At 45.0% G+C, this 12,650-nt stretch overlaps 1 protein-coding gene across 4 annotated transcripts in view; it reads left to right on the top strand.

Annotated features, from left to right (window-relative positions):
• Nucleotides 1-12,650, top strand: part of kif13a (kinesin family member 13A) — a 73,921-nt gene that overhangs the window by 47,401 nt on the left and 13,870 nt on the right. For 2 of the 4 annotated variants that reach the window (XM_038269455.1, XM_038269452.1), the window contains exons 18-26: nucleotides 5,752-5,914; nucleotides 6,013-6,156; nucleotides 6,239-6,388; nucleotides 6,749-6,913; nucleotides 7,032-7,205; nucleotides 7,293-7,444; nucleotides 7,533-7,665; nucleotides 7,750-7,896; nucleotides 11,362-11,415. In XM_038269455.1, the coding sequence (XP_038125383.1) occupies nucleotides 5,752-5,914; nucleotides 6,013-6,156; nucleotides 6,239-6,388; nucleotides 6,749-6,913; nucleotides 7,032-7,205; nucleotides 7,293-7,444; nucleotides 7,533-7,665; nucleotides 7,750-7,896; nucleotides 11,362-11,415 (1,282 nt within the window). The remainder of the gene's footprint in view (nucleotides 1-5,751; nucleotides 5,915-6,012; nucleotides 6,157-6,238; nucleotides 6,389-6,748; nucleotides 6,914-7,031; nucleotides 7,206-7,292; nucleotides 7,445-7,532; nucleotides 7,666-7,749; nucleotides 7,897-11,361; nucleotides 11,416-12,650) is intronic. The other 2 variants (XM_038269453.1, XM_038269454.1) reach the window with 2 other exon arrangements.

The raw sequence follows: 12,650 nt of genomic DNA, 5'->3' as shown, positions 1-12,650 counted from the left end.
CAACAAGGTCACGAGGAATCAGCAACATTCAAGGAACAACGACTACACCACCCACCTAATGTGATGTAGAGGCATGCTGCTCGAGGATTCCCTGAAGCGGATGGGGCGCAGCCACATTCACCCTGTAGAACCGAGTAAAGGTACTAGGTGATTTCCAGGAGGCCGCACGGCATATAACATCCAATGGCACCCCAGTCATAGCAGCAAACGATGTCGACATGCCCCTTGTAGAGTGGCATTTCACTCCCGCCGGCAGTGGTTGGTCCTGCAAGGCATAAGCCTTGGAGATCAAATCCACAACCCAGTGTGCAAGCCGCTGCTTAGAAAGTGCCTGACCCTTCCGTGAGCCAGCGTAGCAAACAAAAAGGCTATTTGTCTTTGGGAAGGATGCCGTGGCATTGATGTATGTCTCAAGGGCACGAACAGGACACAGTGGTTCAGAGGGACTTGCGGAGTCAAACCGGGCAAGATGGAGAGGTTGGGTGCTGCCTGCTCGCAGTGATACCTTAGGAAGAAATGCTACGTCAGACCACAGTGTAACGCCTGAGCGATCAGGATTCCACCGGCAGCAGGGTTCGGCTATCGAGAGAGCCTGTAATTCCCCCACACGTTTTGCGGAAACCATAGCTAAAAGGAACGCAGTCTTCAGTGAGAGCCATTTGAGGTCTGCCGACGCCAGGGGCTCAAATGGGAGGGACCGAAGAGCCTCAAGCACAAGAGAAAGGTCCCACGCCGGTGCCACAGGGCGGTTGGGTTGGTGCAAATGCAGAGCACCTCTTAAAAACAATACAACATCCTTGTCTCGGCCCACAGAACAACCATTCAGCCCAACATGCCAACAGGAAATGGCAGCCACATACACCTTTAAGGTAGATGGAGACCGTCCTTGATCCAGTAATGCCTGCAGGAAGGTCAGTATGTCAGAAACTGAACACTGCACCGGGTCCTGCCCTCTATCACGGCACCAGGTCGCAAAGACCGTCCAATTGTTAGCATAGACAGCTCGCGTGGACGCCGCCCATGCATTAGCCATTGTATGCCCTATGGACCCAGTGTATCTTGAGAAGGTGGACCCCGGCCTTGCAGGGGCCAAATCCAGAGCTGGAGCCGGTCCGGTTCGGGGTGCAAGATCTGACCCCCCATCTGGGAAAGAAGGTCTCTCCTGGAGGGGAGACGCATTGGTGAGCCAGAGCTGAGCTCGCACAGTAGAGGAAACCAAGTCCTCGCTGGCCAGTAGGGGGCCACCAGCAGAACCCTGTGCCCCTCCTGACGTACCCTGAGGAGAGTCTGAAAAAGTAGGCTGAATGGCGGAAAGGCATAAAGGAGGGTCCGGGGCCAGTCGTGTGCCAGAGCATCGTGGCCCAGAGGGCTGCTGTTGTCCAACGAGAACCAAAGGGGACAGTGAAATGCGTCCCTTGAGGCAAAGAGGTCCACGTCCGCCCTGCCAAAGACCTTCCAGATGCACTCCACCACCTCTCGGTGAAGCTTCCACTCCCCTGGAAGCGGCTTCTGACGGGATAGAAAATCCGCTGGCACGTTCTCCGGCCCTGGGATGTAGGCTGCTCTGAGGCTGGCTATGCGTGGAGCTGCCCAGGTCAGAAGCCGTCGAGTCAAGCACAACAGTTCCCTTGACCTCGTTCCCCCCTGGTGGTTGATGTGAAAGACCACTGTGGTGTTGTCTGACCTCACCAGCACGTGCTTCCCCCGCAAGCCTGGAAGAAAGCTCTGAAGAGCCAGAAGTACAGCCTGTAACTCCAGGACATTGATGTGTTCCCTGCCCTGCCGCTGGGACCTTGTCCCCTGTGCCATTTGACCCCGCCAGGTTGCACCCCAGCCCGTGGAGGATCCATCTGTAAACACAACTTCCCGACGACACGGGAGGGAACCGAGCGGGACCCCTGTGGACATAAACAACCTCACCCTCCATTGGGACAGAGACTGAAGACACTGAGGCCCCACCCGAAGTCTTCAGAGACGATGAGTGTTCCGTGTGGGATCCAGATTCAAGCTGTTCAACCACATCTGGAGGGGCCGCAACGACAGCAGCCCCAAGGGCACCACGGCGGACGCAGCTGTAAGCATGCCCAAGAGTCGAAGATACCGCACAAGAGGCAGCGCCATGCCGCGCCTGAATTCCGGGAGCACGCTCAATATACTGTCCACCCGCTGGGGTGACGGGCAAGCAGTCATTGAGATGGAATCCATGGCAATGCCCAGGAAGACAGTCTCCTGTGAGGGAGTCAGACTGCTCTTCTCCATGTTCACCTGCAAGCCCAAGCATCCCACATGATGGAGCACTAACCGAGTATCTCGAACCGCCTGGTCCCACGTCGCAGCACAAATGAGCCAGTCGCCCAGATATGGGAGGATCCTCAATCCCTGTGCCTGCAGAGGAGAGAGGGCCGCTGCAACACATCGGGTGAACACCCTGGGGGACAGTGAAAGTCCGAACGGGAGGACCCTGAACTGGAAATGCCTCCCTTGAAAAGCAAAACGAAGAAACCGCCAATGGGGCGGAGCGATCGGAACGTGAAAATAAGCATCCCTGAGATCTATGGAAGTGAACCAATCGCCCGGGGAAATCGCCTGCAACACTTCCTTGGTGGTCAGCATATGAAAGGGCATGGCCTTCAAGTACACATTCAGGCCTCTGAGGTCCAAGACTGGACGCAGGCCCCCGGTCTTCTTCGGAACCAGAAAATACGTGGAATAAAAGCCCCCTGGATCCAGCAGGGGGTCCACAGGCACTATAGCACCCTTGGCCAGCAGGGTGCAGATTTCTTGGTTCAGTGCCAAGGGATAGGTGGCCCCAGAGTCATAGGCCTTGCAGAGAAGGTCGTTGGTAATACGGCACTGAGGACGCGGACAACGGGCATTGGGCCGCAAGGCCTCATCAGGCGGGATTATAAGAGAGGCAATGCCCGGTTCCACCGCTGGCATCTGCCCCAAGCCAACCTTGGGTGCCTCCTGCATAGCTGCCAGGACCCTGCCATCCGTCGTCAGACGTGAAAACGCCTTGGTGTCTGACCAGCAAGCATGCAGTTCCCGCACATACTCCGCCGAGGGAGGAACCACAAAGGCAGTCTCTGACCTACTGCGCCTAAAGAAGGCGCTGGAAGCCGCAGGCTGGGCCTGAGGAACACTAATTTGTAAACGGGCTAGAGCCGTTCGAATAGCGGATGTCACAGACTCCCCCGTATCCTCCTGGGAGGCAATGGAGTCCGACCCAGAGGCCCCGGAGCCGGAAGGTCGGAAGGTCCTCACAGAAATGGGTGCCAGAGGCCGCCACAGAAACAGCATCGTCGTCAATGACTGACGTTTCATCCTGCTCGGTAGGGAGAGCCTTGCCACGATCACCAGCAGTCTGAAAGGACTGGAGGAGGGCTTTCATTTGGGCCAGCTCAGTAGTGAGATGATCCACTCTCGTGGACAACCTCCCTGCATCGGTCCGTCTAGCACGCTTTGTCGGTACCGAAGGTGCAGCCACAGTAGATCGTTTGCACACCGCTTTCTCCATCGGCAAACGAGCACGCGGCGAAGCGCCCGCCCAGTCGGTAGGCTGCTCCAGTGCAGCCAACCGATCCAGTCTGACCGACCGGGGCATGACGCGACAGTTGGGGCAAGCGTCATCTGACAGCGCCTCCCGGAGATGTTCCACACCGAGGCAGGAGGGACACAAGTCATGCCCGTCATCGGGCTGAAGTGGAGCCAGACAGGTCGAGCAACATAAATTATCCAGCATCATACTGCTGAAAGGCGTGATCAGCCCGCTACCAAGGACAAGTCAACACGAGAAGGAAACGCTACTTGCGACTCCGTTGTAGGAAAACCCCCGTAGAGGTCCCAAACTCAGCGTGAGCAGAAACGCCACTAGCAAATCGATTATTAACTAAAGATGAACTCAGCACGAGCAGAGACGCCACTGGTGAGTTTAGGCAAACAAACTATAGAAGAACCCAACGCGAGCAGAAACGCTACTGGTGGGCTTAGGCAAACAAACTGAAAACAACTCAGCGCGAGCAGAAACGCCACTGGTGAGTGTAGATAAACAAACTATAGAAGAACCCAACGCGAGCAGAAACGCTACTGGTGGGCTTAGGCAAACAAACTGAAAACAACTCAGCGCGAGCAGAAACGCCACTGGTGAGTGTAGATAAACAAACTATAGAAGAACCCAACGCGAGCAGAAACGCTACTGGTGGGCTTAGGCAAACAAACTGAAAACAACTCAGCGCGAGCAGAAACGCCACTGGTGAGTGTAGATAAACAAACTATAGAAGAACCCAACGCGAGCAGAAACGCTACTGGTGGGCCTAGCCAAACAAACTGAAAACAACCCAGCGCGAGCAGAAACGCTACCGTGAGTCAAAAGAGCCACAAAATTAACGTGGCAAATCAAAGCGAACAGTAAACTACTGCTGAGAAAAGAACGAAAACTTACCAGTCACCGCAACTGTCGTGTGAAGCAACCAGCTTCACACGACCACACTCCTGTACTCAACACACCTGCGCGCGAGAAGAACAAAAGGGATTGATTGCCGGGTGCCACGTGACTATATAGAGTCACGTGGGTCCCCGGCAGGTCACAGCTGACTTTGTTGTCATTAATACTCGACCTGCGCATGCGCATTAATGATCATTCAGTGCTTGAAGCACCGCCTCTGGCGGTCAGTAGGGATGAAATAGAACTTCGACTTTTTCATCAGAACGATTCATTCTTCAAGAATAGTTTTTATTTTACAGGAAAAAATTATAATATATAAATAACAGTTTTATACATTTTTTAAGTGTCTAAAATATAGAAATATTTGCTTCTGGTTACATTGCCTTCATCAACACAAAATGATTTGGCACCAGCAGGAACAGTAGGTAGAATTAAGGAGAGATGGAGCTCTCTGTGTTACATTTCTTAGATTTAAGTGAACCAAAGAAAGAATTATAATGAGGGTGAATGTTGGTCAAGCTTTTGGGTGTTGGTGCAGACTAAAAGGAAATTTCACCACTAGGTGGGCTATTGTTCAACCTCTGTAGACCAAGAAAAAAAATACTAAACAAAACAGATAAACACATGGCATAGAAACATCGCCTTTCAACATTCATAAAAAGTAAATAAATTTAGAATGCTGATAGCAAGGCCAGTGATTGTTTTTAGGTGAATGTTTATATGGTTGATACGCTCTTGGTTATTTTGCTCTTACCACTGCTATGGGGGTGGAATTTTATTGGGTGTGAGGGGCTAAGTCTAAGCCTGAGTTTCATTTGGGTTATAATTATCTAAAAAATTCAGTTAACTACTTTTTTTCCCAAAATTACTCTTGCTTAATCACATTTTTGTTGGAGAATATTTTGGAAACAAAATAAAAAAAAAAAGGTTTATGGGTCAATTATTTGCACTATTATATCAGGGATAATCTGTACATCAACCTGTCAACAGTCACTTTAGAGAGTTTACCTACTTTGCATCCTAGAGGACCAAATTAATGAGTTACTAAGAAAAGAATGTGATTAATTAATCAAAATGAACTCCATAAAGTTTCTTTTCTTACATAGTGTTCTTAAATTACATTTTTTTTTGTTACTTATCAAACAATAATGGTTTTCATGTTAATAGAGATAATGTTTTAAAGGAACCAAATGTAAATGTTTTTAAAGTCATCTTTGCTTCCTGAGGAATCGTAATTACATGATAACTTGTCTTTGAATGATTGTCTCTGCCCTAAATGTGTCTGGATGTCTGCTTTGATGAGACAGGGATGAGCTTTTCCGTCAGAGCCTGTCTCGACTCAGGGAGCAGGTCGTCAAGGCCAACACTTTGGTGCGGGAAGCCAACTTTTTGGCTGAGGAGATGAACAAACTCACCGACTATCAGGTCACACTTCAGATTCCTGCAGCCAATCTCAGTGCCAACCGCAAGGTAAGACCTCTGAACCCCCCCTTCTTAAAATGACTCCTCCCCTTTTCTGCAAAGGTTGCAAGTAAGATCTGAACTTTTTTAAATCTATTTTGATGTAGCGTGGCGCAATTGTTAGTGAGCCAGCCATCCAAGTACGTAGGAAAGGAAAGGGGACCCAAATCTGGACCATTGAGAAGCTGGAGAACAAGCTGGTGGACATGAGAGACCATTACAGAGACTGGAAGGAAGGCAGAGACGAGCAGGTGACAAACACTGTCAGGAGAAAACAGATGGACATTAACCCAAATGAAATGCAGAAGAATAATTTCTTTTTACTCTTTCCAGTTCAACAAATCCAACAGAAAACACAGTGATTCCTTCTACGATGGCCAAGAGAACCACAACCTGATCGGTGTGGCCAATATTTTTCTAGAGTGCCTTTTCCATGACGCCAAGCTACAATATGCTGTTCCCATCATCAGCCAACAGGGCGAGGTAAATATAATATAACCATGCAGCTTTAGGATATGCATTATGTAAGTAGAAATTAATTGTCATGGATCGGTTTGGGTTTTTTCAAAGTGTGCAAAGCTTGCACAGATGTAAGAAAAAAAGACCTGTTGCTGTAATTGCTGCTACATACAAATACATAAATTACAAATTTATTTTTCCCTTAATCATGGGTCGTTGTTGAGTCTGATGTGAAGGATTCCATTTTTCAGTGACAAAATGTGGGAAGTCAAAGGGGTGGGAATACTTCCATTGCATTTGGATGTGATATTCAGTGATGATAATTTTGCAGCTTTGTTATAAAATAAAATCTTCTGCCATTATCCCTCTTTTTTATGTGTTCAGGTAGCAGGCAGGTTGCATGTGGATCTGATGCGGGTGAGCGGATCAGTGCCGGAGCGCCTCTCCGGTGGAGACGACTCGTCTGAGAACTCCAGTGAAAGCAGCTGCTATGAGGTCATGGACACCAACGGGGAGATTGTCCACATGGCCAAGAGGCTCACCTGTAGGGTAAAGCATCCCGTCCACATCCCAACACAGCTGCTGTTATCTGCCTTTTCATTGGAGACATCCTTTTCTTGGATTTTCCGCTTGCATGATCTCCATTCTGCTTGTTTTCCTGCCGCAGGTGAGGATCAAGGAAGCAACCGGACTGCCGCTGAATCTTTCCCACTTTGTCTTCTGTCAATACACCTTCTGGGAGCACGGTGAGCCCACTGTGGCTCCTCCCATGGTCAGCCCAGACACTCCTTCCCCTCGAAGCCCAGATTCTCAGTTCACTGTCCAGTTTGATCACTGCAAAGTATGGAATAAATCCTTACGCTGGTACAAGAATAAATGTTTTTCCATTAAAGTTTGAACTAAGGATTTTGCTTTCCAATTTGTCCAGGACTATGTTGTAAATGTGACAGATGAGTTTTTAGAGTTTATATCGGATGGTGCTTTGGCAATAGAAGTGTGGGGCCACCGCTGTGCAGGGAACGGACGTGCGCTCTGGGAGTTAGATGCTATGGAGGCCAAAACCCAGACACTCCGGGACAGGTACAACGGGCCTCTTGACTTCTGAATTAAACCCCAATGCTGAAACTTTACACCTCACTTAATCCTTGCTGCTGCGGCTTGTTAAAAGGTGGAGCGAAGTGTCTCGCAGGATCGAGCTCTGGGTTTCCATTCAGGAGCTGAATGAGCAGGGGGAGTACGCATCTGTGGAGCTGCAACCTGTGAAGGATGTCAGCACGGGAGGCATCTTCCAGCTCAGACAGGTCAGAGGAAAACAAGCAAGGCTGTCTGAATTGATCTTAGACCGACTGAATGACAGAAAATGTCCAACTTGTCTGTGTGAGCAGGGACATTCCAGGAGGCTCCAGGTGTGTGTGAAGCCGGTTCAGAACTCGGGCACGCTGCCTCTGCTGGTGGAGGCTGTGCTGTCCGTGTCGATTGGCTGTGTGACGGCTCGCTCCACGAAACTCCAGAGACCGCTGGACAGCTACCAGGTATGTGGAAAAAAATACATACCTGGACAGCCTGTGGGTGTGGGACCATATAGTCTTGACATCAATGGCCTGCATGCAAAATCATGCTGAATCAGCCATGATGGGTTTATTTATCACGGTCAAGCTGCTCAGATGTTCTGTTGGCTTTCTGTATAAATTTCATATGGATTTTCTTTTAATGCTTTCGATTTACTGCCTTTTCTGTCTTTTAAGAGGCTTTTCACTCTTGGTAAAAAAAAAGAAAAAAATATATTTATTTAAAAAAAAAAACTGTTGAAAATCGTTAATGTGAGGTTTGTAACATAATTTTACGTGATAAGAAATTAACGAAACCCCACTATTTTTTTTCGCTCTGTTTTTGTCATTATTTTCCTCCTATTTGGGCATTAAAATATAAATATATTATTTATTTTTATACTTTTATGAAAGGAAAACATCTAGCAATTTTTGTTTATATATTTTTTAGTGTTTTCTAATTAGTTTTTTACTCAATTGTTTTATTTCCCATATTTTCCTTGTTTTATTGATATCTTATACTAGTTTAACCTCTAGGCTAAACTAATGAAATGTTTTTGTTTATTTAAAGATCAGTAGATCCACTTATCAGTGTTGAGTAGTGATGTCAATCTTTTTCTTGTGCTAAAAACAGAGCGGGAATTTATTTAGCAGTAGACATCGATACGATAAATACCAGGATTAGTCATATGGTTTCTTTTCTTTCTGCTCTAAGGCTGGTTCACACGGGAAGATTTTAAAATTGAAGGGGATTTTCTAAAAATAAGGGACCTCACACATGACCATAAAAAATTTGGTTATAATAGTTTTGGTTTTACAGTGCGTTGTATCTAGCCAAATGACAAGAACACCTCACACAAGCAGGTTTTGGCACGGAAAAATCAAGCAAAGTGTGTTCACATGCCTCTGATGCGCATCATCGGTCTCTGTGTACATTGGCAGATATGATCGAGAGAGTGTCTTTGTTTATGCTCCTTGATAAGTGGAGAGAAAAAGTAGTTTTAAGATGTTTTTTTGAGCTTGAAATTACAGCTCAGTCACTTCATTCTGTTTATGACCCTACTTTCAAATATGTACCAAAAACAACAACAACCCGGTCCCATCTAGGCGTAATCGGAGAAAATGACAGATGAAGTGTGCTCCTGATGTCCAGTCTGCTCCGTAGCTTTGTTTTGGTCGCTCTAACCGCAGAAAATCCCGCTTCACAAAGATAGGATGTTATAGAGAGGACGAGTCTTGAACTGAATTAACCTGTGTCAAGAGGCACAGATGCATCGACTGATGTAATTGGGAGAGAATGCCGCAATTTTTTTTTTATATTTTTCAAAATAAAACATCACTCAGACTCTGATCGTCGATAAATTATATATATATACTTTTTCTGTGCGGCCCGGTAACAAATGACCCACGGACCGGTGGTTGGGGACCGCTGATATAAAGCATATTTACGAGCAACATCTAATATTTTTCACTTGCAAATTTTGACATTTTAAGTTTATGTAGGTATGAGTTATAAAACAGTTTCTCCACAGCAAAGGAAATATTTTCCTATTAAACATTCTTTTCTTTGTTCATAATAGATTACATATTCTTGGCTTTTCATGCAGAACTAGTGGAGCTTATAGATGATGTTCATTTTCATTGGCATAGTCAGTGTTCTTTATTGTTTTGTCTATCTGAATCTCTCTTAGCATTGCTGCAACATATTTATCAAATATTAGCAGAGTTGTTTTCGTCTTTTTAGATCGGACTGACTGGCATTCGTTGCGCTCAATAGTGTCACGCAAATGAGCAGGTCGGACTTGGTCTGATTCCCACTTTATGCCGATCGGACCTGAGCCATCTGAAGGCAATTTTAACCAATTTTGCAGAGTCCGTTGACCAACAAGTTGTAGTGGGCTGTTCCCACTGCCACTAAAAGCTGATTGTTCCCGGGTTTAAACAGGTTCTTTTGGCCAGTGAGAAAGGGGTATAGGTGACAGCATAGGACCCAAGGGCAATTGGGAGAGAGAGAAAAAAAATACTTGTTTGATTTTTTTTTTTTGCATGTATAATGATTTATATGTAAATATGTTGACTGCAACAACAGGTATTATTGGCAGCATTAGAGGACCCCTAAATAAAATTTTGAATAGGACCCCATTGAGGCTTTGACCAGCCTTGCCCTTATGAGGTGTAAAATAAAGATTGTATTAGGTATTGTTCAAAGATGATGTTTCAGGCAAGTAACTTTTTTTCTTTTTTTTTTTACAGGTCTGATTTGTCAGTTATATTATTTAAAGGAATATAGCAAAAAAAAAGAGGAAAATATACAAAATCCCCTCAGATTTCTGATGGGATAAATGTTTAACTTATCTGATGTTTTTGTTTTTTAAATGCACCGAAGAAAAACTCCATGAAATTAGAGATTTGTTTATTCATTTATAGATCAAACAGGATAGAAACTTTTAGTTTTGGATCATTTAAAAAATAGGAATAAGATCTTTCAATGTTTTAACAAATTCTGATTTTGATGCTGTTGATCCAGAAACTGAACAGAAACCTTTTCATTTCTTTTTTAGTCATGTTATGTGAACCATTCTGTTGTAAAAAAAAAAAAAAAAAAAAAAAATATATATATATATATATTAGTGCTGTCAATCGATTAAATTTTTTAATCGCGATTAATCGCATCAATGCCTGAGTTAACTCGCGATTAATCGCATTTTAATCGCACATTTTTTTTCCTGATTGAAAATCATTTAAATACTCTCGATGACATACAAAAAAATACATACAGGCTAGTTTTGTGCCGATGTTCTTTTTTTAAAATGAAAACAGGTCACAGATACTGATTTATGCCATAGAAACATATGGCAAGAAGATGGGGAGGCATGTAGTAAAAAATAACAAATATGTAGCCAAAAAAAAGGCCCTGAAAACAGGCTGATGTAAAAGACAGTCTTTACAGTTAATACAGTCTTTTGAACAAAGACAAGCATTTTACCCTACTGCTATAAAATTTAGTAGAGTTAACATTAGATGTTAATTAACCAAGATAATAATGAACAATTTTCAATCAATACATCAAAATCAATAGACCGACATCACTAGATGAAGGTAGTCTATGCTCTCTAGAAAGTTACTTTTCAGCCTCTTAACAAAAATGAGAACACACACACACCCACTCACCCACACACAGACACACCCACCCACACACACACACACACGATACCGACAAGAGTGCCGTAGCAGATTCCATTTCACCTCAGTAATCTGTTTTCTCAGCGTATTTCAGGTTGCTACTAGTTACCAGACACTCAACTTGTTTGTTGGTGGTGGGGCTTAAAGAAAAGGCACTAGCGTCACCCAGTGTATGAGCGTCTTTTTCCCTTGAGGAGGTCCGCTCTCGAAGCCTATTGCTTTGAGTTTTATTTCCAGAGCTTGTTCTGGTGTTCTCACCTTTGACAGAGTGTCCTCTCCCTTTGCCAGAAAGAGGAGGAAGAAGACATGGATAGTTATCAGGTACCCTCAATGTCTCCTCCAGCTGCTGCTCCCCACCCTGTAATTCTCTTTGCAGCATGAAGGAAACCAACTTATCATGTGTTTGTGAGGCAAGAGCCTCCGTTGACTAAAGAAACACGCTTTATTAAACAACATCCGCATACATGTGGACGATTTCTGATGCTGTAATTATCCATTGCACCAGCAGTTGTTGATGTGAAAAACATCCCCACCCGCGGCTGAGCTGGCTTGTCTGCCAGGTTCTCGTCCCTCCCTCGCATTCCCTTCCCATTCAGGATGTTCACAGCTATGCTACTTATTGCATGTCATCACTGAATAGCTCCAATAACAACCCTTACTTACAAGCAAGGGCATTGCATGGCCGCATGATTTACTGAGCATTGCATGGTGAAAGTGTGCCAATTAGGCGTAACTTCATTTGCTTTGAGTTCTTTTGAGTAAGGAAATTGTTGCAGTGGGGAATCTGCTCTCTGCTGTCTACTCCGTGGTTTCATGACAATGGCAGACTGATGTGCCTTATAATCAGAGATTGCTATGGGTACTGGTTGAAGCAGGAGGCTGCATGCATACGTGTGACTGATGTTTGTGAGGTACTGGATGTATAAAAGGAGTTTTAGGCATATTTATAATGAACAAGACCTTGCAAACGTATTTATAAATGTGTTTTACACATAGAAACCACCAACCTCCGTGTAAGATTTTGTGCAGTAGACCAGCAAATGGTGTATTTAAAAAGCTGAAGAGAATCATGTAAGGTTTTCCAAATTTTTTAGTAGTACAAAGCTAAAAAAAAACAGATGTGCAATCCATTATATTGAATTAGTAAGAGTGTGAACTGCAAAACCACCACAACACGACCTCCAACCTAAACTAAACAGACAGGCAAGGAAAGCATTGTGAGATAGAGAAGCAGATATCTATAGTTTGTGAATCATGGCCATGGTGGTATCATCCTACTAGAAACCTGTCAGGGTTACTGGAAAGATGGAAGGAGCTAAATGCAAAAGAATCTTAAGAATGATTAGTAAGGGCAAAAGACAGGGCTGAATGTTCACCTTAAAGCTGAAGTCTGTAAGTTTTTAAAAATAACTTTTTTGTCATATTGGCTAAAACTGTCCCTATGCCCAGACAGCAGTACATGTGATATGTAACCTGTGAAAAAAAACTGCTTCAATTGGCCCCGCATACTGCCTGTATTTCAATCTGGAAAGAATAATTCGGGACGAGTCAAAACA

The sequence above is a fragment of the Cyprinodon tularosa genome, unplaced genomic scaffold (assembly GCF_016077235.1).
Source record: "Cyprinodon tularosa strain WSP-4 unplaced genomic scaffold, ASM1607723v1 ctg73, whole genome shotgun sequence".
Classification (NCBI taxonomy): Eukaryota; Metazoa; Chordata; class Actinopteri; order Cyprinodontiformes; family Cyprinodontidae; genus Cyprinodon; species Cyprinodon tularosa.
The sequence above is the reverse complement of the archived record's forward strand: the minus strand, read 5'-3'. Positions and strand labels throughout refer to the sequence as shown.